Raw genomic sequence first — 27277 nt, 5'->3', positions numbered from 1 at the left:
TGGGGTCTCAATTCAACATCTTCATTCAGGTACAGTACAATTAGTTTACACAGGATGGCTTCCATTTTTGTCAGTTGGGAAACCAAAGGATTACATTGTATTAATACATAGGTGGTCAGTGGCTATAAAGAATGTAAACAACTGAAGTGCAGCATGTAATTTCCCAGTCAAGTGAGTTACAGGTACTGATGACAAAGTCTTCGTGCACCAAGGAAAAACCCAAGAACCTCCCACAATATGTATGAAAAACATGAAACCACTCCTGAGGAGTATGTGCTGCATATAGGTGCTACTGGATTGCACAGTTGAGGTAAAGGACCTTACCATTCAGTCTGGTGATAAAGGGAGCAATAGTTCCTTCATTGTCAGTAGCAGGCAAGGAACAGACTTTGTAAATCAGGGAGGAGAGAAAACAGTAATAACAGGGATAATTTAGAAATGTATACAAGCCGTATTTAGTAAGTAATTAGCAGTGGTGGCTAGCTGTGAGTGCACAACTAACTGCATCATACCATCATGTGGATTCTTCCGAATACAACCATGATCCTGAGCTTAAAATACTTGAATAGAATGTGAGCTCCCATGTAACGATGTGGAAAATAGATCCACCGCTGGACAGAAGTGTGTCAGTTGCTGGACATCAAACCTAAACACTTATTTGAAAAGAAATGCATTTAATTGAAGTTCCTCCATAAATATTTTTTTATAGCTTGGTGTGTCGCCCAGGTCTGGGCATTGCTGTTGTGGAGCAAGAGGCTGTAGCAGCTGCATCTTCAGCTTCTTCCAGCTCTTCTTGCAACTCCTGGCTTACGCTGGACTGTAGGGCAGCAGGCGTCAACCATTCCCTAGGTAAACAGCTTTGGAGAAAAGGTACACAGGAACTAAAGTAGGCTAACCGGTTCACCCAACGTGGGATCTCCTTCCCGCAGAGGATCTGCAAATCAACGGAAACATTCTGGTTAAAAGGAGGCCTGGATAAACCCACTGCACAATAAAGGCCTGATAAAGAGCTGCATGTTGTAGGGTGTACACACGGTTTGATTGTTGTCTATTTTTCTATTTGATTTTGTTTATATAAAAAAAAAATGAAATAAAAGAAAATCAAATGCATTAGATTTTGATTCGATCCTGAGGAGCGGCATCAACATAAAATAGAAACGTAGACTGTGTAGGCAAGTCTATATAGTACAGATCTGTACTATATAGTCTAAATCCAATGTGTACACAGCGCCATGCAATTTGATCCTGATTTGGATTGAATAGAAAGTGCATCACACCGTGTGTACACCCTTTAGTCAGTTCTGTGGACAGATCCTGTGTTTTTGTGCAGTGTATGCTCTGTAGCAGAGCACATGCATTACAAGGCAATGCTATGGTAATTCAAACATCTCTCCCCTAGCAACTGAAGAATATAAATGGTATTATTCTGCCGACACAATGCGTGTTTAGGCAGAAATGCATACTCGGAGATTCATATGACTCCAGTTTGAAATGTCTGGTTAAAGTGTGCACCTATAACTGCTGTAAATCCAAGCATATGCATATGGGGCACATCTCAAACTACACAACTGTATTTTTGCCACTACTCCCCGAAACAAAAAAAAAAAAAAAGAAAGAAGTCTTCGTCTGTCATTATGAATAGAATAGAATTCCTTTATTCGTCTCACAAAGGAGAAATTTTCAATCGTTACAGCAAGGTTCAAGTACAGATAAGAGTAATAGCATAATAATAAGAAAACACATAATAAGATCCAAACAATATAACTCAAGAATCTAGGAACATGCAGGTCTCAATATAACTCAAGAATCTAGGAACATGCAGGTCTTCTTCAGAACATGACAGTTGTACATTCTAATTGCAGCCGGAAGGAACGATCTGCGATATCTCTCCGTTGAGCATCGAGGGTGAAGCAACCTATCACTGAAAGTGCTACACAGATCCGTCAAAATGTTTTTGAGCGAGTGTGAAGCATTATCCAATAATGATGTCATCTTGCAAATAAATAAATGCAAATAAATCCTCAGAGTGAGTGCACACCACTGTGACGCATTCAGTCAAAGATCACTGAACCGCGCAAATCTCAGCACTGCATACATCTCTGAATCAGGCCCTTCGATGTTATAAGACTGAGTTTTGTCAGCCAAATGCAACAAATAAGGGATGTTTGCTACTCCAAAGTACTATTGAAGTTAAGACAATATAGTTTGATCCATATAGTGGGTACACACTGTTCGATGTGGAATTAGATTCGATTCAATCTAGCATTCGATTTCTACTATATAGTCCTGCCTGGCAAGACTATTTATCTTTTTGATTTCCACTAAACCTGAACATGCATCAGGATCAAATCTGCATCGAATGCCGCTAAAAGCATTCAATGTGCATTTGATTTCAATTCGATTTTGCTTCTGTAAGCAAAAATCTAGAAAAAAATATTAAAAAAAAATAGTGGAAATCTCACCGTGTAGAAGTGTTAAGGAACAAACGTTTGCAATTCTAAGTTGAAAATAAGTGAATATTTGTATAATCTTCGGTATATTGCACTTGTCATGCTGCATAGATAGTCTTTGTAATAGATGTATACCAATTTCTGAATATTATATTTAAACTGCATTACAGAGCACATTCAATGTAGTGTAATACTGCCATCTACTGTTTAAAGTGAAAATGTCATTAGCAATGTGGAAATAGAATTTACCAGCAGATAAGAACCACTTGGCCCATCCTGTCTGCCCTTTTAGGGTAATGTTACTAGGGTGAGTAGTTAATTGAAATGGCATGAAATGATATCACCCTACTTTGCTTCAGAACACATTATGATATCACCCCATTATAAAGAGAATACAAAACAATTCATACCTATATACCCGCATGTCATCTTATAAGAAACCCATGCCAGATTCAGACAAACCCTATTCTAGACCTTTACTGTATGATCGGGTTCAGAAATGGCTGTTTTACAAGCTAGAATAAATGCCAGAATGGGGGCCTTTATCTTTCTGCGGAATGATATTTGGTGGATTTCTATCTGCAAACACCAAATACATTAGGGAACAGCCATTCTTTAAGACAACAATAAAATAAGCAAATGAGAGTGAATAACTTACCTCTGATAAAGCTGAGGAAAAGTGGTTGCAGTTTTTGTGCATGAGATGATAGGCATTCCCTTTGTACTCCTTCCCGAGCTCTTCCACAATTTTCTCTATGTCATTCTCTGTGAAATCAGTGCTCCCCAATGCGATTGCTTCCCTAAGAAGCAGGAAACAAATCATTAGAGGAAATGGGGGAAAAAAAGCTCTATTACTAGAGTGCTTTGTAGGGAATAAAGCCAGATTCTAAAATCAATCAGGTTCAGGGCCAATTTAATCATTAACGCGCTCCCATTGGAGGCAGCAATGTTGTGCTACATGTAATATTCTGATTGCAGGAACCAATGCCTCATGTTATTAGAAATGCACATATATATTGGTCATGAGGGGCTTCACCAATGTCAAATGGTTCTGGATTCAGCGCACACATGACTGTGAGTGTGACAAGTGCTCAAACAACAACATTTCATATGGAAATTGCACGCACTCAAGTATACAGCTACAAGGACCAGGCTTTCAGTATTGCTGTAATTACAGAAAAGTCCCACATTTCTGTGGACACCTGGTTAGAATTATGGAACATCATAAGACATTGTGCATACACACTGAACGATATCGGTAGTCCATATCGTTCAGTGATTTCACTGGGACCTGCTGAACATGCGGGTCATTTGACTATATAGCCAAATTGACCTGCATGTTTAGAAGACATCAAATAATGTTAAGGATGCACATTGGTAATAATATTGAGTGTACACACTAGACAAGATTGAAAAAGATATCGCTCACAAGGGCCCTATCTTGCGCAGTGTGTATAGGGCTATACATGTACTAGTTTATATTTTTAAAAGTAATAGGATCATTGTCAGACACATAAAATTCTTCAATATCATAGCACGTTACAGTTACTTGATCTTGAAAAGCATTCAACCTTATAGAGGGGAAAAAAAACAACAACAGTCGGCTTCAGCAATTATTAATCCCCAGTTGCCACAATGGTCCACAGCACCTTATGAAATGCATACACAGAGCAACTTAAAGTGCACCAAAATTACAGTTCAAACTAAAAAGAACATAGCAGGATACAAAGAAATATGAACAAGGCAATCAATAACACAAACAATAGCATCCTAGTTGACTATTGACAGGAGGGGGGGGGGGGGGGGTGTAACATAAGGAAGGAAAGGAAGAATACAAAAAAGGAAAAGGGCTCGGCTCGAAATACATAAAGAGAGTTACTACCCAACATATTACGCACAAGACGCTCTGCATCAACTCAATCTTCAAGGAACATTAATTGTGCAGGTTTAGTAACATAACAAAATTCTCAAAACGTGGATAGTTACAGTGCAGAACCCACAAGACTGCAAGACCCCTGCACTTATAGATTTGTCCTCATACACGTTTGCCACAGTCACGCCAAATAACTTTACTTGGAGAACCCCATTCGGGGAGTGCCAGGTGACTCGCTGACAGTCCGGATTCCAAAGGTCGTGTCTCAGACATCGGAATCTTGACTTACAGACTAATTTCCCTTGTCGCGGTCCACAATCCCCAGAGATGGAGAATCAAGGAGTTTAATAGCACTCTCCACCCTGTCTGGCTCCTGCCAGTCGGGATGTTAATATCGGAGAAACGACCAATCAGAATCCCGACTGTCAGAGTTATACTATACCTTTCCGGTGAGAATATGTGAAGTAGATCTGTGGCAGAGGCTGAATCTGTATACTGTTCTGCTGGAGCTATTCGAGTGAAATAGGCGCTTATTGCAAGTTCAAGGTGCACAGGGACCTGGTGCCTGACTTGCGCCAACTTTCTTGTGCTGCATGGCATACTGAGGATACATCTGTGTGCATTACATCTATGTAAATTATTAGGGGGAGGGGGGGTACACTACTGCATGGCCCTTCCTTTTGAACTAGCAGATCTAAGCAGAATTAGACTTGCCTGCACAGTCTATTTCTGCTTTCAATATCAATGTCACGGGGCTGGCCATCGAGGTTATGGTATATTAGTTCTACAGTGTCTAGGTCAACAATGATATATGGTCAACCACTAATGGTCAACAGGGTTCCTTAAGGTGCCCATACACGGTAAAATTGCTGGGTGCGATGAGATGCGCGCTCCCATCACGCATCTCATCTCACAGCTCAAAAATTATGTGATGCACATACTTTGTGTACTAGATCTCATTTAATTGCACTGTGTGTACACATCATAAATGTCAAATTTTTATTTACACACTATGGGCTTTATTCTAGTTCACTCTCTGACAAAATCCTTCTTAGATGGACAAACCCATGTGCACTGCAGGGGGGGGGGGGGGGGGGCAGATGTAAAATGTGCAGAGAAAAATAGATTTGGGGGAACTTTGAAGTAAAACCCCACCCAAATCTAATTCTCTCTGCACAAGTAGCATCTGACCCACCTGCAGTGCACATGGTTTTGTCCACCTAAGAAGGTTTTGGTCAGAAAGAGTGAACCAAAATAACCCCCAATGGAAGGAAATACAAAATATTTGTTGTCATACTGCATTGTATGAAATAGACAGATCCATAAAACTACATCTGACAATAAAATCTGGTCATCGTTGAGAGAAAACACTGTGCAAAAAGTGATAATGATAGCGGACAGCAGTGAGTCGCTGACAAGCGAGTTACAAGTCTTCCTCAAGTGAAGGGAACAGGGCACGTGACTGCCACATCAATACATGTAGGGTGCTACTAAGTGTCCCACATTCTCCATAAATGTAGGAAAATGCGATATGTAGCTGTTAAAATGAGTGCGGATTGCAGCAGCTCTTATCCCACATGCACGCTCAGATTATACTAAGGCTTTATATTTAGTGGAACAAAGAACAGTGAGAACTGACTCTACAAAGACTTAGCACCATGTGGTGCCCACACAATTAAACCCATTTCCAGCAGAATGTTCCTTCATGAGTGCAATACATTTTACATTCATTTTGTGAAAAAAAAAAATTATAAATGTAAATCCGAAAACACTGTTATTAGAGCTATTGTAAACGAGAGCTAAGGCTTCCATATTTAATTGCCTTGTTAACACTTTGCTAGAAAAGGATCATGTGTACCTTCATGATCAGTCCAAATCTGTGTGCTGATCATGCTTGTGTTCCAGCGCCATCCAACAGAAGTGCACCTGCTCGCATCATACTTAGGGGGAGATTTATCAAGGACTGGGGAGAGATATACAGAGGTGTCCACTTACTGTACATCTAGCCTAAATATTGTAGGCTGCAAGCAAAAATCAACTAGTGAAAGGTAACATACATTCCAGCAACTTCTGTGGCTAACTGAATCCGGCCCGAAGCCTGATCTCCCATGTGTCTTTATCACAGCAATCTACATCAAACCCCCAAACGTATTCCATTTAGAAAATTAACACTCAAATGTTTTTAATGACTATGAAATAGATAAACCCTTGACACTAAAAATAAATTAATGTCATTTTTAACTATATTTGAATTTGCGCTGGCTTAACTCAGGGCCAGATGTACTAAGCTTGAAATGTTTATAAAATGGAGAGTGATAAACCACCAGCCAATAAGCTCCTGTCTGCCATGTCACAGGCGGTGTTTGAAAAATGTCAGGTAGGAGCCGATTGGTTGGTGACCTATCACTCTCCATTTGATCACTTTAAGGCTTAGTATATCTCGCCCTAAGTGAGGAAACACCCAAAACATCTTCTTTAAAAGTACTACAATATGTTGTGCCAGAGCAGGCCTGGCCAACATGTGGCTCGCACTGCGGTTGTGAAACTACAAATGTCAGCATGCCGATGACGGTCCAGCATTCCCAAACGCCAAAACTGTGGAAGCGCATGCTGGGACCTGTAGTTTCACAACAGCTGTAAAGCCTCAGGTTGGCCACTCTTGTGCTAGAGGAACATTACTTCCAGAGAATCATTATGGAGTCTCTGTAGTTCTAGAAGATCAGTGACACCAATATGAATCCATCTGAAAAACTACACATCTGTTAATATTCATTAAGGAATATAAGAAAAATGCTGGTATCCTGGTGGCTGACAGACAAGGTCTAGGTCAACAGAACACCACCAAATGCCTGACATGCTCAAAAGGTCAATACAAGCAAAAGGTTGACATGGCGGGGGAAATTTACTAAAGGAAATTTGTAAAAAAAATAGGTGTATTTGTATCCAGAAATACACTTATTTTTGACATTTACTATCCCGAAAATACGGCAATTCGTATTCGTATTGATAGCACATCAATATGAATACGGGATAGCAAATGTCAAAAATAAGTGTATTTCTGGATACAAATACACCTATTTTTTTTTTTGACAAATTTCCTTTAGTAAATTTCCCCCGGCTTGTCATTCCTTACCAACAATCTTTTTCATTCCTTACCAACAACCAGAATTCCGTGTGCAAGTACACTTAATAAGGTGGCTACAACTCCCCCCCCCCCCCCCACCTCGCACTGGGAGCCAAATTATCTAGAAAAAGACCTGCGTCTATCGGTATATGTAATTGTTTTTATACATTATGAGTTTATTAAGATAACAAGATGTAGGGGGCGTGGTTTGGACGGGCATGTGAAAGGGGTGCCGGACGGCTCCCCAACAGTCGGGATTCCGACAGTCATTACTCCGACTGCTCCTTCGTGGGGGTCTACGACCCCCATAGAGGGAGAATAAAATAGGTGGCGAGCGCAGCTCGCCACCGTGCCCACAGCGTGGCGAGCGTGCAAGGGGCTTCATTGCGCTCCCCCCGCTGTGCAGTCGGGATTCCGAAGTCTGAGTAATAACTGTCGGAATCCCGACTGTTGGGCAAATATACCACACCCTGTGAAAGGATGGGAGTGCGTGAGCTCCGCAAACCCCCCTGCTTAATATATCCTGGGTGACTCCTCACCCACTCAGCGCTGCTCCGGAAGGTCCCCTGTGCCCAAAGTGCTGTCAGAGATGCGGGCTCGTGCTGTCTGGTTTTGCTTGACTGTCTGGCATCCCTCTCCCCTGGGCTGTGCGGGCGCCATCTTGGAGGACCTTGTACGGGATTCTCCGTGCAGTCGGAGGAGCGGGGGCGGCGGGAGTGGCTGAGCGCTGGCCGGATCCCTCGCTGAAGAGACCACCTAAGCACCTGGAAGTGGACTGTCTGGGGCCTGAGAGAGGACTTGTGGTGTCAGGCTCCGGCGCCATCTTGGAAACCCCCTGCAAGTTGAAGGCAGCTCTGGGACGGCAGGAGTGAGGCGGTGGCTGCTGGCTGTTCAGGTCCTGCACAGAGGAGACTCCCTGCGATTCTGTGAGCTGTCCGGCCAGGTTAGAGATAATATGTGAGGAGTGTGACTGGAGGCGATGTCTGGCTGTGGGCGCCATCTTAGGAGGGCTGATACAGGGTGCCTGAGATGTTCTGTGGTCATCTACACCCACTGTCTTCCCTCCTTACACAAAACACAGTGTATGCCTTGTACCTGTGTGCTAATAATCATCTCTGCATACTGGGGTACTGGACTACTTGTACTTTCCTCAGTGAGGTACATACCACAGTTATCTGATTTGGCACCCCCTTTTTAAATAACCCCACTAGGGTTGCTTGACCTGCTTTATCTGCACCTACAGTTGTTTAGTATAATTGCTGCAGCTACACACTGCGACAGCAGCACACTTTTCAGCATGGGGAAGACGGGGCATGCTGCTGCAGGCCTTCAGGCTGGAAAAATTTGCGAGAGGCTCACAGTCAACTACCTTTCCACCTCATACTGACGATCCTGCTCAATCAACTCAACAGATGCTGTCGGCCATTTCAGCCTCTGAGCAGAGAGTGATGGATAAAATAGGCCAAGTACAGGTCGATATATCCCTAAATGACATGCAAAAACTCTGTGAGAGAGTTGGTGAGACAGAACATAGGATCTCTGATTTGGAGGACGTCACCAACTACAGTTGCAGATTTATCGGCTCAAACGGCTATGGTCAAAACCAAGACCTCGGATATGGAAGGGCGGCTGAGGCGAAATAATGTCTGCTTGGTTGGTCTGCCTGAGAGGGTTGAGGGCTCTGCTCCAGAACAGTTTCTTGGGTACTTGTGAGTAGGGTGGCCAATCCCGGGATCGGGATCGGCGGGATCCCGGGATTTGGCCTAAAAAAGTCTGGGATTTCAATCCCGGGATTGGATTATCCAATCCCGGGATTTTCGGGATTAGACTGCGCATGCGCAGTCTAATGCCGGGCAGCGTCTGAGCACTAGCTCAGACGCTGCCCGGCTCCCGAATCCTGACCCCTGCGTGCGGCGATGCGTAGCGTGACAGTAGAGGTCACGCTGCGCAGCCTTCTGCTGTGCATGCCCCCTTCCAGTCTCCTCCGCACGTCGCCCGCCTGCCTCTGCCCGCCCACATTCTTTCCGGCCTGCGGCCTGGCTGCTAAGAAGGAGGTGCACGAGCCTGGAGGCACCGTGCACCTCCGAACCCACTCCCGGCCGCCCACCCGCCCGCTAATGTAAGTAAATGTGCGGGTCGGCCGGTGTGGGGGTGGGTATGTGTGGAGCAGAACTGTATTAGGGATGCCAATCCCGGGATCCCGAGAATCCCGGGATTGAGCATTTTTCAATCCCGGATCCCGGGATTGAAAAAATGCCCCGGGATTGGCATCCCTACTTGTGAGTTATCTGGACGCCCGATTTTTTGATTGTATGCCTTAAGTTAAGGCATACAATCAGATACGATGCGATGCGATATCGCATCGCATCGCATGCGACCATCGAATGCGATGACCCGATTTTTCCATAGGAATCAATGTTAAAATGATTCCTATGGAAAAAGGGGTCCTTTTCATACCCCTACTATCCAAGTGGGCATGGAGTTGGATATAAACCTGTGGCGAGCGTAGCGAGCCACCGAGCCCGAAGCGTGGCGAGCGAAGCGAGCCCCGCGAGGGTACGGTATTCCGTGTCCCCTCGCGGGGCTCGCTACGCTCGCCACGCTTCGGGCTCGGTGGCTTGCTACGCTCGCCACAGGTTTATATCCAACTCCATGCCCACTTGGATAGTAGGGGTATGAAAAGGACCCCTTTTTCCCATTGAATTCCATGTTAAAATGGACTCAGTCCATTTTAACATTGATTCCTATGGAAAAATCGGGTCATCGCATCGCATCGCATCGCATCCGATGGTCGCATGCGATGCGATGCGATGTGCCCGATCCGACCCGATTTTGAAATCGGGCGTCCGGATAACTCACAAGTACCGTTTCTTGAGACTTGGTTTCTTAAGCTTTTCAAAACGTGAGGACTTCAGCCCTCAGTTCTCCGTGGAAAGAGCTCAAAGCCTTCCGATGAGAGCGCCGCCTCCGGGGGTGCCAGCATGCACAATTATTGCCCATTTTCTGAATTATAAAGAGCGTGATATTCTGCTGAGACTGGCCCGGACGCAGGGCCCACTGCAATTCGATAACCATAATATCTCTGTATACCCAGACTTTGCTCTTGATGTGCAGAAGTCCAGATCTCTAATTCTCAATGTTAAGAAAAAAATTAAGGGACCAGCAGATTCAATATTCCATGCTGTTCCCGGCACATCTGCGTGTGGTACATGCAGACACTACACATTTCTTCGACTCCGCGCGTGAGATTGAGGCATGGTTGGACCGGCTTGCCCGCCGTTGTGACATAGCACTCTGATAATAATGGTCAATTGCTTGGGTGCCTCTGCAAGAATGCACATATACCAGAGGTGACAACAACCCCTCGAGGCGAATCACCAGCGTTGCACTCCAGGTCTTGTGAAAATAAAGCAATTTATTGGTGCAACTGTTTCGGGGAATATCTCCCCTTCCTAAGGCAGACCGCATAACACCATGCTGTCTGACCGAGGATACGCACACACATACTTATGTTGACAACACTATTATGTTCTATAAGAAATAGGTCTTTAATGGGACCTAGCTCCGTTTTGTGTTTTCCTGTAGTGAGTGAGGCATTATTTTCTTAATACAGGCTGGGATTTCTTTACCATTTTGTAATTCTTTTTTTATGTTTTGGTCTCTGGGACTTTACTGTACGCAACAATTACTTACTACGTCTGATCTGCTATGTGTGTGATAATCGTGGTTTGTGGCTCATATGGTCATTGGGAGGGTACTACTTTAGCGGGTGGCCCACCGCAGAGCCTGGGGTGCCGTGGCCTGGTGTTATACATACCAAATGTGATACGGAATGTCTGCGAAGGTCAAAGGCCTGAATGTGCTCAGCTGGAATGTACGTGGTATGAATGAGCATATCAAAAGAGCCCTAGTTCTCAACCAGATTAAAACATGTGGATATTGCTTGCCTCTCAGAAACGCATCTTATGGGTAGTAAAACTTTGGCCCTTAAAAAAACGTGGGTAGGTTTCCTATACCATTCCACTTTTTCCAATACTGCTAGGGGGGGGGGGTCTCTATCCTTGTTAGAAAGACTGTCAATTTTCATTTGGTGCATAGCCAAATCGACCAATATGGCCGATGGGCCCTGAGGAAAACATATGTTAATCATACACTTATCCACATTCTTGCTGTCTATGTACCACCTCCTTACAGCAATGAAGTACTTAAACATGCTATGACATTTGTCTCCCTGTCACCTGGTACGCCAGTCCTTTGTGTAGGAGATTTTAATAACTACATGGACAGGTATTCAAATCTGTATGCTACTAGGGTCACATATTCACCGTGCCAGCTAAACGAATACATGGCTTGAGTCACTTTACCCTGCCTCTCATCTACATTTATAACTAGTCTAGACGCGCCAATTACCCATTCGGAGATTGAGGCTGCTATAGCATCCTTTCCCAATATAAAGGCGCCAGGCATTTAAAGAATATTTTATCCCTTATTTACTTATGTTGTACAATGCTCTGTTTCAAGCGGGTACTCTGCCCCCATCTATGATGGAGGCGGTTATTATAGTGCTCCCCAAGCCGGGTAAGGATCCTACTGCTCCTGAGTACTATCGCTTAATCTCTTTACTATCAACTGACAAAGATTCTGGCAAAGATTTTGGCCGTATTACTTAACTCTGTCATTACCACTGTAATCCGTGACGACCAATCAGGCTTTATGCCTGGTAAATCGACCACACAGAATCTCCGCAGACTGTTCTGCCATATACAAAGGGGGGATGTTGATGGGTCGGGCGGTGGTGGTGTCTCGACGCTGCTAAAGCCTTCGACTCGGTCGAGTGGCCATATCTCTTGGAGGTCATGCGTAGGTTTGCTTTTGGCCTTAACTTTATACGCTGGTTCAATTGTTGTACTCTAACCCCCGGGCCAGGTTATCTATCAATGGCTAGGTCACAGACCAGTTTGATTTGGGCAGGGATGCCCGCTTTCGCCGGCTCTCTTTGCCTTGGCAATTGAACCTCTGGCCTGCATGGTCAGAGTCACTCTGGGATTAGGGATATACCTAATTGCCCTGATGTTATAAGCACTTTATGCGAATGACATGTTCCTTTTCTAAATGATGCCGGTCCTTCCCTGAAAGCCTTGCTAGAGACAGTGAACTCCTTTGGTGCCTTCTTGGGCCTACTGATTAACTGGGATAAGTCAAGTATTTTCCCACTATCTGGAGTGATCCCTAGAATATGGGTAACAGCTGATAACAGTCACGCTAGACATCCAAAAAAAGATTCATACCTGGAAAAAGCTTCCTTTGACTAACTGGGCGTATCAATTTAATTAAAATGGCTGTGCAACCCAAATATTTATACGTTTTACAGCATGCCCTGATATATGTCCCTAAGAAAATATTCACAAGAATTGAGAGTACCATCTCTTCGTTTATATGGGGAGGGGGAACTGGTACATATTTCTGAATGGGTCAAGGGACGGAGGAGACTCTACGTTTCCAAACTTTTATGTGGAGAGGGTGGGCCCTGCACTGCCTCCACTGCACTTTCTGTCGTCAGGCATGTCGACGGGAGGTCTTCCCCCTATGCTACGTCAGACCTTACTTGTTTGGAGACACTTGCACTCCTTTTTTGAATGGAGGAGTATCGATAGGGATACACCTTGTGGTATAACGCATCCTTCAGGGAACTGCTGCCCATATCTGATGACAATATATGGCTTAGGGCGGGGCTTACTTCAATCTACTAACTCTATGCAGACAATTCCCTTAAGTCTTTCCACCAACTGAGCGTGGAGTTTCATGTATCCAACAGAGCCTTTTTTAGATACTTTCAGCTTAGACATGCAGTGCAGACTCAATTTGTGGGTGTAGCACCAACTATTTCTAATTCTCCAGTTAAGGAACTCTTCCTCAACTTTGGACAGTGTAAACAGATCTCCAGTTTGTATGTCAGCCTTAATTCAGGTAAGAACCCTCAAGTCCTGGTTAATCTGAAAATTAAATGGGAGCATGACTCGGGACCCATAGACGACGGTCAGTGGATGCAAATATTGGAGTCAGTTAAGTTTTCCCACTCCCCGTGTTAAACACCAACAGGTAACGTTCTATATCTTGCATAGAGTATATTGTACCCCTGTGTTCCCCATAGAGTGGGATTAAGACAGGATATGGAGTGCCCAAGGTGTAGATCCAGTGATGCAGATTTTTGGCATATGCTATGGCTGTGCCCCTTGGTCCTCGACTTCTGGGAGAGGGTATGGTCTAATATTCAGACTACAGAACCGACGCTCCCATCCTCTTCGCCTCAGTTATGTATGTTTGCATACTGCTCCCCTGTAAATTTATAATATATATATATATATATATATATATATATATATATATATATATATATATATATATATATAGAATATATATATATATATATATATATATATATATATATATATATATATATAGAATATATATATATATATATATATATATAGAATATATATATATATATATATATATATATATAGAATATATATATATATATATATATATATATAGAATATATATATATATATATATATATATATATAGAATATATATATATATATATATATAGAATATATATATATATATAGAATATATATATATATATATATAGAATATATATATATATAGAATATATATATATATATATAGAATATATAGAATATATATATATAGAATATATATATATATATAGAATATATATAGAATATATATATATAGTATATATATATATATATATATATAGAATATATATATATATATATAGAATATATATATATATATATATATATATATATAGAATATATATATATATATATAGAATATATAGAATATATATATATAGAATATATATATATATAGAATATATAGAATATATATATATATATAGAATATATATATATAGAATATATAGAATATATATATATAGAATATATATATATAGAATATATAGAATATATATATATAGAATATATATATATAGAATATATATATATATATATATATATAGAATATATATATATATAGATAGAATATATATATATATATATATATATATATATAGAATATATATATATATATATAGAATATATATATATATATATATATAGAATATATATATATAGAATATATATATATATATATATATATATATATATATATATAGAATATATATATATATATATAGAATATATATATATAGAATATATATAGAATATATATATATATATAGAATATATATATATATATAGAATATATAGAATATATATATATATAGAATATATATATATAGAATATATATATATATATATATATATAGAATATATATATATAGAATATATATATATATAGAATATATATATATATATAGAATATATATATATATAGAATATATATATATATATATATATATATATATATATATATATATATATATATATATATATATATATATATATATATATATATATATATATATATATATATATATATATATATATATATATATATAGTATATATATATATATATATATATATATATATATATATATATATATATATATATATATATATATATATATATATATATATATATATATATATATATATAGATATGGAAGGAAAGGAGGTTTTCCAGAGGGCGCTAGCCAATTTTTAGACAGAAAAGTACCGGTTTTTACCGTTTATTATAAAAATGTACAAAATCCCTTTACAGGGTATTACAAATGCATAAAATTCATATACATAACAAACAATGATAAAATATTGCTTGATACAACAATCGATGTCTGACGTTTATAATTTCACATGAAATGATGTTCAAGTTTGCGAAGAAATAGCCCAACGCGTTTCGTCAGAACCTGACTTCATCAGGGGCAGAAAACATAGGCAGCAGACACTATAAGAATTTTATACCGATAAAGTTTGAAGGTACAATTTCATATAACGGTCCGTTGAATTTCAAAAACTCAGAAAAATGTAACGAATCCCAGCAAGCAATTTAAAGGAATGTTCTCAGCAAGTACATCAACTGATAGGTCTCACTACAGGTGAAATCAGGTAATGATTGGATCTGATCCCAGTATATAGAGCCGCAAGGAGTAGGTAATGGTGACGTAGCACCAGAGTAGGTATGGCTTGGTGTTACCAGCAAATCTAGTAGCAGGAGAGCCCAAAATTATTTCAATAGAAATCTACAGGAAGTGTCCAGCATCAGGGTATCACCAGAGTGAGTCCCTGATGCTGGACACTTCCTGTAGATTTCTATTGAAATAATTTTGGGCTCTCCTGCTACTAGATTTGCTGGTAACACCAAGCCATACCTACTCTGGTGCTACGTCACCATTACCTACTCCTTGCGGCTCTATATACTGGGATCAGATCCAATCATTACCTGATTTCACCTGTAGTGAGACCTATCAGTTGATGTACTTGCTGAGAACATTCCTTTAAATTGCTTGCTGGGATTCGTTACATTTTTCTGAGTTTTTGAAATTCAACGGACCGTTATATGAAATTGTACCTTCAAACTTTATCGGTATAAAATTCTTATAGTGTCTGCTGCCTATGTTTTCTGCCCCTGATGAAGTCAGGTTCTGACGAAACGCGTTGGGCTATTTCTTCGCAAACTTGAACATCATTTCATGTGAAATTATAAACGTCAGACATCGATTGTTGTATCAAGCAATATTTTATCATTGTTTGTTATGTATATGAATTTTATGCATTTGTAATACCCTGTAAAGGGATTTTGTACATTTTTATAATAAACGGTAAAAACCGGTACTTTTCTGTCTAAAAATTGGCTAGCGCCCTCTGGAAAACCTCCTTTCCTTCCATTTCTATTCTGGGTCTTGCCTAACAGAGGACCCCCCAGAGGTGCTGCTGCTACTTTCTCAAGCGCAGAAAGGGTTCCCCCACTCGTTATATATAGATATATATATATATATATATATATATATATATAGAATATATATATATATAGAATATATATATATATATATATATATATATATATATATATATATATATATATATATATATATATATATATATATATATATATATATATATATATATATATATATGTGTTCTGAGCCTGATATCACTAGCCAAGGTTATAATAGCGCGAAATTGGTTTGCCGCCTCTGCCCCTAGTGTTCAACATTGGTGCGCATTAGTAAATGAAGTGTCGGGTCATGAGAGACGCGTTTCGTACGAGAGGCACACTCTCGCATTATCACTCCAAATGGGAAAGATGGAATGACTCTGGGCTGGCTTCTATGTGACAATATATGCTTTCCGCTAATATTTCCTATATTGTATGCTATGTCCTATGCGTTAAGTACACACACGCTCTCTTATTTTTGTTCATAGAATCTTTATTGAACTATTATTACAGATGCTGTATACATTTCATTTCTTTTACTTGTTATCTTTGTATTTTTATGGTTATTGTAAGTAATGTACTTTAACCTGTAAAATGTAATAAACTCAATAAAAAATTTACTTAAAACTAAAAATGAATAATAAAAAAAAAAAGATAACAAGATGTATCCAATCACAAAACAATAATACAAAGCAAGAATCAAGAGTGCCAAAGCGGCACAATGAGGAGCTTAGCACGCATGGTATACTAAATGAATCTTTTTAAAAAAAGTATATATAAGAAAAGCATGAAGGGAAGTAGGGAGGATGCAAGACGTGGTATGATGGTAGGAGAGATTGGATCAGCTGCCATGGAGCAAAAAGAAAACCGTACACAGTCATTTTGTAGGAGAAAAGAATGGATGAATTTGAAGACCTTGGAGCTTCTGTTACATGTCCTACACACATACATATATAGACAGACAGACGTAAGTCACTAAAATATAAACCCCCAAAAATGACATAAGTTTCTACTTACTTAAACTTAAATGTGTCCCCCAGTTCGGTGGAATCCCCAGGTGAAATTTCAAAGACTCCAGAGAATGGATACGGATGACCACCATAAGCAAATTCTTGAAAAAGCAAAAAATAAATAAAATACAATCATTAAGCAATTGCTCTTGGACCCCAACACTGAAACTAGGTCCTGGGTTACGCACAGACTGCACACACCGGAAATATAATTTGATGGTGAGCGAGTCGGGAATGTATTTGCAGCTAATCGCAGATCTGCAATATTTTTGTAAGCTTGCACAGGGTGTGAGGTCATTCTAGTGGGCGGTGGCTATCTGATCACAGGGCTCTGCAAACGAGCAGAGAAGCGGTAAGGTCTAAATAACCCCTATAGTCAGGATTGAGTCGCATGTACAGATGACAGAGGTGGTCACTAATAACGATATAGGGGTCGATTAAATACGGTGAGGTAGCCGAAATGAATTAGTGGTACAGAAGAGTATGTGACTGTGTAGGAACCTGGACTGTAATATCTTGTCTGACCAAATCTGGATGGTGTTATCCAGGTCTTTATCTGGTTTGGTTTCACACAAGCTTCTAAAAATGGTGATTAATACCCATTTTAGAAACCCATTGATATGCACCATCAGAGTCTTGTAAATTGTTGTCTTTGAGGCACTCTGAGGATCAAAGAGTCAGTTTGTTAAGGAGGATATGCCCCGCGACCATCTTCAACACTTTGAAAATTGGAGACCCCCAACTAGGCGCACTGGTGCCACCATTTGTTTCTTCCAGAGCAATTAAATTGTGCTCTGTTTAGATGCATGTTAACTGCAAGGGAGACATGTCTTCTCACAGACTACAGAGGCACAGAACACGTGTGCAAAGTCCATTGTATGGGAGCCCTAACCACTTCTTTAGATGGGTTTAGTTGAATTGCATAGCTAAACCCAGAGCTTTTAGGCACACCCATAGTTAAAAAGACCAAACAAAAACCACTGAGTTGCTCTGTCATGGGCCTATTTGTACAGCCATGTCAACCTAAGCCCTGTCTACCTTCAGTCATTGACCCAATGACCCATACCTATCTGCAGACCATTCATTTTCAGAACTTGGTACCAAGTAATCACATGACAAATCTACTATGGGAGCACCCGCTCAAATGGAGCTATCACGTGTCAATAGCTTTTAGTGTGCCCATTAGCATTGTGCCCGACAGCTGCTTGGGTGCATTTGCATGATTTTATCAGCGGTGGCAAGGAGAAATCTGCAGAAGTCACAGTAACTAGTATTTGGTACACACTCAGCCATAATGCAGTCAAGCCCAAACAGCAAAACAATTGAATAGCTAAATTGGATGCTTATTGCTGACCCTACTGTGTTTAGATACCGGTCCATGTGGATGGGATTACATTACACCTCATAATTAGATTTTGATTTTAACAAACCACTAGAAAGCCTTTTACTTCCAGCTGATAAAGTGTGTAAGTAAAATGGAGCAAGATAAATAAAGAAGGAATCTTACATACCTCTACCATACACCTGAATACCAGAGTGGAAGACCCCAATGCCTATGGATGACGTGTATTCATTAATCCAGTACTGGAAAGAAACAAAAATGTACTTAAATACAGTGATAAACAAAGTATAATATTATAACAGCCACAGGTTAAACACAACATGCAGATTTAACAGAGGTTTTATACCCATTTGACATTAAAACACAAAAAAAATATGCAGTATGGTTTACACTCAAGGGGGGTGGGGGATTCCATTGTTTATTCCCAGCTGATGACCTCACACATCCAGCAAGAAGATAAAGGACTAGATTTATTCAACACATAAACGGTCAGTTGAAATAGAGGGCCAAACACATAGATTGTTTTGTATTATATTAAGGCATCTATGAACAATGCACAAAGAGAATTCCAAACACAGGCTTTCAGCAGCCGTGTGAGGTTAGGCTTATCGCTGCACTACCTCGGTGATGATACTGTAGTGAGAGATGATAGATTCCAGGAATAAAACCTTCCACACTTACTGTTAAGTCAGTAATCAATGCGCTCTCAACTGCTTGAAGCTCCACCTAGAAGTTATGAAGTGCGCTGCATTCAGCCTCTACTAGATAACATCACATTGATTAGCTGCCAAAACCCAGCCTCTGCACATGAGGGCTATATCCTCCTTAGGCTACAGTTATTTGTAAGGAAGGATGACAGATACCTAGCAGACACATCAGAAGGGCTTGGTCAGCACAAGCTCTACACACAAGTACAAATGTTTGCAAATACCACCAATAATGCGTGAAGGTCGACATGGGCAAGGTCGACTGTCAAAAGGTCGACATGGGGTTTTTCACAGTTTTTGGAAACTACATGTGCCAACATGTGGCATTTCATGCCCTACCATCCACTAGGGTGTGGTGGGAGAATTAAATAGTGTGCCGAGGGTAGCGAGACACCGAGCCAGCAAGCCATGTGAGGGGACGCAGTGCTACGTTTCAATGTCCGTGTCAACATTCGGGACAAAAAAAAAAAAAAAAGGTGAAAAACCCCACGTCGACCTTTTGGATGTCGGCCTAATGACTCGGTTGACCTAACCCATGTCGACATTCCGTGGTGTCTATCCAATGATTCATACCCAATCATTTCTAGTAATCTACAGGATATGACTACTGACATTTTTGTATGCTTTAGCAAATTGCTTGAAACTAATAGGGCATACACACAGTTCAATATAGTCTATTTTTCAATTGGATCCCAATGCGCGGCCCTGCAGCATAGAAATCAAACAGAAAAATCCATACTGCACCGTGTGTACACACCAGTACAGATATTAAATACACAACAACAGTTATTGATTTTTATAGTTTCAAAGCTGAGATGGTAAACAATGCACACTGCAAAATTGCAGAGAGAAAACTGAAATCAGAATTTATAAAGTGGTTTAAGATTACACATTTCTGGAACTCAATCTAATACTATCCTGAGGGGATGATGGATGCTGGTTGTGAAGAGTAGACATGCAACGCAACATTAACATTGATCGGATCATATACTAGTGTTCCTTTTAGGAACTAAGCAGGGCAGGGAGCCTGCCAGCATAAGGGGGCGGCCCGTGCCTGGAAACCACCGGGCATCGCCATCTACGGGCGCTGGGCTTCCCCAGGCACACCAGCAGGGACAGGCACCAGGCTTTATTAGCGGGGCGCTGCCAGAGGGGCAGGGCGCAGCGCCCCGCTGAAACAGACTAGCAGGAACACTATTTACATTTTAATATCAGCATCTGACAGCACAGCTTCCTTCTGGTTGGTATGGGTTATAGGGTCGACAGCACTAAGGTCAACATGCACTGGGTCGTCATGGGCTTACAATGCTCGATACAAGCATTAGATCGACAGTCAAAAGGCCGACATGGGGTTTTTCACTATTTTTGACCTTCATCAGACACCGTATCAGTTCCCCGCTGCGCTCGCCATGCTTCGGGCACGGTGCTTTGCTATGCTCTGCACACTATTTTATTCTCCCACCATGCCATTGTGGATGGTAGGGCATGAAATACCACCTGCCCAATGCATGTCAACCATATACCCTTTTGGCAGCCAAATGCTTAAAAACCCACCACAGCGTTAAAGCACTATATATCCAACTAAAAGTACAAGAACATTAACTATAAACAATAGACTAGACTGAGCTATGGACACTAGATTCTCCATCAATAAACACGGCATTCTTCTCCTAGACAATATTCGCACAGATTTGCCAAGTTTAGTCTTCAATTACACAATCATAACATTTTCACAAAATGGTAAATCAAAAGGGACATAAATAGATGAAACTTTCCATTGCACTTTGTAAATGTTATTTAATTATGTAGACGTAGTTCCATGGGTTTATGGTCAGTTTCTTCCCACTGTGCGGAAGTATAAATCAGTTTCAAACACATAACCGTAAATTCTAGTAGGTAAAAGCATAATGCAGCTATTTTCAACAGAAAATATTTCCATTGTAACAGTACAGTGGTTAGGGTAACGGATATGAACTAAAGCAGAACCAATCCTAGAACTTCCTATTCTTACTGGTGAAGAGACTTCATTACATTTGTCCTGGGCGCTCATTGAGGTCACTAACCTTAGTAAATACCTTTAAAACCTGCAGTTTATGCAAGATTACAAAGTAACTGGAGAAATGTAGCACCGATCACATTATGGGACTACCCAAAATGGGGTCCACCTGAGGACTTCTATTCGGTTATAAATATAATGTTCCAGTTATAAATATAATGTTCCAGTTAAATTGCAGTTTTCTGGCAGCCTCCTGAGGTGCAAGGAAAAAAATGCGCACCAAGTCAGGCATTTACAGTCCTGCTTTAGGTGTCCAGACGGGTTTGGCCGTTTTATACAGCTAAACTCTGTCTGTTTGAGTACGATATGAATGGACAGGCAAAACGATTGAGTCTTCAGTTTGGGCATCGAAATTACCATTTAAAACTTCTAAAGTCACCCTCAACAGGAAATTCAATTGTTTAATGGGTGCACTCCACTAGAGAGTACCCACCAGCAGCAATTTAATTGTGCTGCTGTATGTGCACACAGGTTGCCAATGCCGATATTTCATCTTGCAGTTCCCTATGTTTGCAAGAAGAAAACTGCAAAAAAAAAAAAAACTAACCCGAATGGCTAAACCTGGCACTTCTGGGGCATGCTTAAAATAACACCAATTACATTGCACCGCTCAATGCCTCATCACTTTAGACGGCAGATCGGGCATGCATAAACAATTGAATTTACCCCCACCCAGTGGGCCAGATGTATGAAGCCTGAAGAAGAGATAAACTAGAGATAAAGTGAAAGGAGATAACGCATCAGCCAATCAGCTGTGTTTGAAATATGACAGTTGGGAGTTGATTGGCTGGTGTGTTATCTCCTTCCACTTTATCTCGTTTATCTCTTCTCCAGGCGTAATACATCTGCCCCAATGTGACTGTGGGAGGAATTAAATTAGTGGTAAAATGTGTTCACAGGTGAAAATGCTTTAACACCTGTGGCTATTCAAAAGATTGAGGCACCCATTAACCTGCTAGTTATCAGGGCTTTTATGTTTTATTTATTCAAGCCATTGGGGCTGGTGAAAAAAAATCCCCAATAACTCCTGTAGTCACAGCTAATTAGATAGTACGGGGGGTGGGTGTGGTATTAGCCTGTGGCAATCTACTACAGCGATCTGGGTTCCTCCATATGTATAGGGAGTGGTATCTATCCTGGCTTTAGGGATGCTGGCCATTGGAATACCAATGCTATGATCCCAACATGGTTTGACAATGTTGGTGCCAGAATCCCAACCATAAGTATGATGGGGAGGTAAGGGTTAAGCCCCATACACACGAAGCAATATTTCAAACAAGATCACTCATTTTGGCCCTTTGACTCCCGGCATCGCAAGTGCCAGGATCCCAATACATCCCATCTGTAAGTGAAGGATGTGATTTCTATCAGGAAGTGTAAATGTTTCTTTATAAAGTCCTTTAATTTAAATCTGCTTTCCAAAACCTTATTAGTAAACAACACACTGTAGAAAGTTTTACAACTCAAACAATATGGCTGTTTCTGGTTGATTGGAACGACCGATGGTTAAAAAAACTTACAATGTGGGCATGATCACAATCCAACGATTGTGCCCGTGGGTCGTCCACTGCGCCTGATTGTGCCTGCGCGGGGTCCGTCTGCCTCCCAGGGATCAACTGGGCACAGAGTGCTGCTTCTCCCTCCCGGCTCTATCCCCGGTACTGATGCCGCCACCTGCTCGCTGGAGCTGGACTCGTTGTCGCCACTGTGTGCGGCCAGGGGATGGTGGTCCTTGGACAGGGGCTCAGACGGGCAGTCAGACAGGTCGGAGCTGCTGTCTGTGTGACTGACCCGAAGCAGGGTGCTGCATACCCCGGGTGCAGGGCTGGTGGGGGGAGGGGGTTGTGGGCCAGGTACCAGGGGAGGGCAAGTGTGGGGTCTTAAATACCATTTCAGACTCGTTCACACTGCCAAAAACCAGGTCTGAAATGGTTAGGACACTGCTTTTTACCCGTTTAACAAATACCATTATTTATTAAATGGGTAAAGCAACCTGGAGCTTTCCCACTGCAGCTCTACCCATTTAAATCTCCTCCACCCATTCCTCCTTCAGTAGTTCTAATAATAGTAGTAGTAATTCATATTGAACTTAAATAGAACAGATCCACACTATAGACCTAGTAGGACAGGACAAATGTTACAATACATTACCATCACCTAAAATATGCAGAAAAGAGCAAGCTATGGCAATGCGCAATACTCGCTCTGACTAATCGGTACATGTAGGACAGGAACTTGGCATTTACAGTAGCTGGTACCTGTATTGACAGGTATGAGGATCCCCGCTTGTAAGACTACAATAAAAGATAAGAATATCAGTTTATGTAAAAATAGAAAATAGGGATGAAATTGTTTTTATAAATTCTCCCGATTGATAACCAATTATTGATAATTTCAGAAAAGGAAACAGAAAGATTATTCATTAGTGAAGGTAACATCCCCTATCATCACTAGGTGATATTTTACACAGCATGTCCACCCCGGCCTTGCATTGTGTAGGAAATTAAGAGCTGTCTAAGCACAATTTTCCACCAATTTCTCCTCTAAAGAGCATATGGGGTATTCAATGCTGCAGCGAGCGGCCGGCGAGGGGGTTAAACAGCGAGGATTCCAGAAAACCAGCGATCCTCGCTGTTTAACCCCCGCGCCGGCCGCTCGCTCTATTCAACCTTCTGGAGAAATCCTCGCCGTCACAGGACGGCGAGAATTCCCCAAAACAGCGAGACCCGCGGCTACTGCAGAAAACTCGCAGTTTTTAGCCGCGAGTCTCTCTGCTTCTGGAGCCGCATCCGCCAATTCCCCCTCGCTCAAAAAACGGAGCGAGGGGGAATTGGCGTATGCGGAGGGTGTGTTGAATGCTGTCAGGGTGAGTGGTGACAGCGAACAGGAAGCCCTGCTCGCTGTCACCACTCGCAAACAGCATTGAATACCTGCCCATGAGTCTTTATGCTCCTTCTTTCAAACTTTGGGTGGCAGCAGATTTCTTCTGTGCCTGCAATCTGGTGTCTACACTTCCCTTCAGAGTTACCATCTTCTTGCGAATTACCACACTCTTTTCAGTCCTCCTGAGGCGCTGTCCACTCAAGCAAGTTCATACTTCATTTTTGCATTGTATGGATAACTTATTGAGAACCCCCCCCTCCTGCGCTAAACTCTTCAAGATCTTCAAGGTGTGGTATCAGAGATGTATTGGGAAAAAATAAAGCCTAACAAAACACACATGCCAGGTCATTAAGTTCTCATTGGTATGGGCCTCCTAGCTACCTACACTACATGTAACCAAGGATCTCCGATAAAAAGTTGGAGATGTAAAACTGATATTGGAAGCATTTTGGACATATGGTCGACTTGCCCAATTCTTTCCCCATTCTGGACATCTGTCATCAAGTGCTCCAAGTCAATCTTAGGAGGTATTGCCCCAAAGGATGGGTGTGGATCGTATTGTCGACACCACTTAGGTCGACAGTCATTAGGTCGACAGGTGGCAAGGTCAACATGGTTTTTTTTTACCCGAATGTCCACAGTGTAGGACGTCAACCGCAGCCCCTCGCTTTGCTAGCTATGCTTCGGGCACGGTACCTTGCTGAACTCGGCACACAATGTTATTCTCCCACCACGCTCAAGTTTTGAGTTTGGAGTTTTGGCTTTTACATTTTACTGCTGCTTTAACCGGCGCATATCTCTTTCTCCTAAATGCAGGAAAGGCCATTATTAGAGTTCTATGGAGGTCATCTACCCCTCGCTCTATCAGGGATTAGTATATGGATAATATCATTACATTCTATTTAGGCAAACAGGCCAACATCTCTGCCATCTGGCTACCCAGGCTGGAATTTAAATGATCTCCTCTATGCACAAGAAAGATTATAGGAATTGGCCACCTTCTGGCACTATTGCGGCCTCGAGTCTGTACTATCCCAGTTATAACCCAATAACAATTTACAAAACCATACAATACAATGAAATTGGGGTTCCGGACTTCTGAGGCGCAGGGACTTCGGCAGAGATGTCAGATGCCGACGTCTCCCTAGATCTTATCACCACCTTGGATGTTCACTCAGTGTATTCCCAATATGAGGAAAAAAACAATAAGAGAAAACCAACTGTTACATATCGTTCCTTATGGTTTAGAAAACTCAAGATGGATACGGGAAAGGAAGAGGTAGATGGGCGTACCCCACACACAGTGTCTATGGCGGAGTATGGGCACGTAGCGTTATCTTTTTAAAGGCCCTCTGATTCTTGTCTATTGGACCAGCCTTTTATTCTCCCGGTATGTGTACATAAGAATAATAAAAAAATCTATATTTGTGTAAATGTGTGTATCCTTTGTTCTGATCCTGGGTAGATAACGCTTTTCAAGAATACAGAACAGGATTTTCCGTTCTATGGGCGTAGCTCACTCACCAAATGAGAGGTGGGGGTACACCTATAAAAGGTTTCTTTTCAGTGTACAGAAACAATAATAACATGTTCAAATAGGATGGGCGCACACCACTCGCGGTCTTTCTGATGGTATATAAGCCCGTAGCAGTTTCTTTTCCTTACGTCCTCGGTTATTTAGAAGATTTCGGATTTTCTCATCCAATCGAAATATACAAAGTAGAACATATATGCAATGTGTAAAATACCTTCAAGTATTTTTATGAATTACAGATCACGTCTTGAAAAAGGTGTTTGACACACCGAATTGCATCGACAGCCAGTGTGGAGTGTGAGCAGCCATCACCCTTTCTATCCAACCCTGCTTTGGGTATATGTATTTTTTTATCTTACTGTTTTTATCGCTGTATTTTTTATCTGGATGTTTTTGAATTCTCTTGAATTCTTTTTGAACTTGTTGTGACCCTGCGTAGTCTATGTACTGTACTCCCCCTTTTTCTCTATGGTCTGTCCTACTGTCACGGGGACAGAGGATATGTGGTTGGAATAAGAATAAACATTTTTTTCACTTTTTTAAACAATTTGTGAGGGGAATTTTTTCTTTAAAGTGAACCGCTCATTGCGAATCCTATCTGTCTTTCTGGGTATACCTCTATATTGGATTGAGCGGAGGAATCATAAAGACACAGGGTCAAGAAAACGCTATGGGAGTTTAAAGACTTACCTAACCGTAAGTCGGGTACGCAAACCCTCCAACCTCCTTTAAGACACTGAAAGCTCCCGGGTATATTGCACATCTATGTCTGCACGGTGAAGGATTTTGGTTCTTCTTATAAAAGATACCTTTATGCACCTTTAAAAACACCATACAGTGTGAGTTTTGGTACGCTCCCTGTATATCCACTTTTCTCAGATGCACTATCTGTAATTCATAAAAATACTTGAAGGTATTTTACACATTGCATATATGTTCTACTTTGTATATTTCGATTGGATGAGAAAATCTGAAATCTTCTAAATAACAGAGGACGTAAGGAAAAGAAACTGCTACGGGCTTATATACCATCAGAAAGACCGTGAGTGGGGTACGCCCATCCTATTTGAACACGTTATTATTGTTTCTGTACACTGAAAAGAAACCTTTATAGGTGTACCCCCACCTCTCATTTGGTGAGTGAGCTACGCCCATAGAAAGGAAAATCCTGTTCTGTATTCTTGAAAAGTGTTATCTACCCAGGATCAGAACAAAGGATACACATTTACACAAATATAGATTTTTTATTATTCTTATGTACACATACCGGGAGAATAAAAGGCTGGTCCAATAGACAAGAATCAGAGGGTCTTTAAAAAGATAACGCTACGTGCCCAAAGACACTGTGAGTGGGGTACACCCATCTACC

At 41.1% G+C, this 27277-nt stretch overlaps 1 protein-coding gene across 1 annotated transcript in view; it reads right to left on the bottom strand.

Moving 5' to 3' along the window:
• Positions 1 to 27277, bottom strand: part of DESI2 (desumoylating isopeptidase 2) — a 45170-nt gene continuing 17893 nt past the window's right edge. The window contains exons 2-5 of the mRNA XM_083176233.1: positions 18898 to 18970; positions 17394 to 17487; positions 3109 to 3250; positions 1 to 934 (exon numbers count right to left, since the gene is read on the bottom strand). Of these exons, the coding sequence (XP_083032359.1) occupies positions 704 to 934; positions 3109 to 3250; positions 17394 to 17487; positions 18898 to 18970 (540 nt within the window). The 3' untranslated portion in view covers positions 1 to 703. The remainder of the gene's footprint in view (positions 935 to 3108; positions 3251 to 17393; positions 17488 to 18897; positions 18971 to 27277) is intronic.

This window comes from Crinia signifera, chromosome 3 (assembly GCF_055691185.1).
Source record: "Crinia signifera chromosome 3, ASM5569118v1, whole genome shotgun sequence".
Lineage (NCBI taxonomy): Eukaryota > Metazoa > Chordata > Amphibia > Anura > Myobatrachidae > Crinia > Crinia signifera.
Note: the sequence above shows the minus strand (reverse complement) of the source record. Positions and strands in the feature narration are given on the sequence as shown.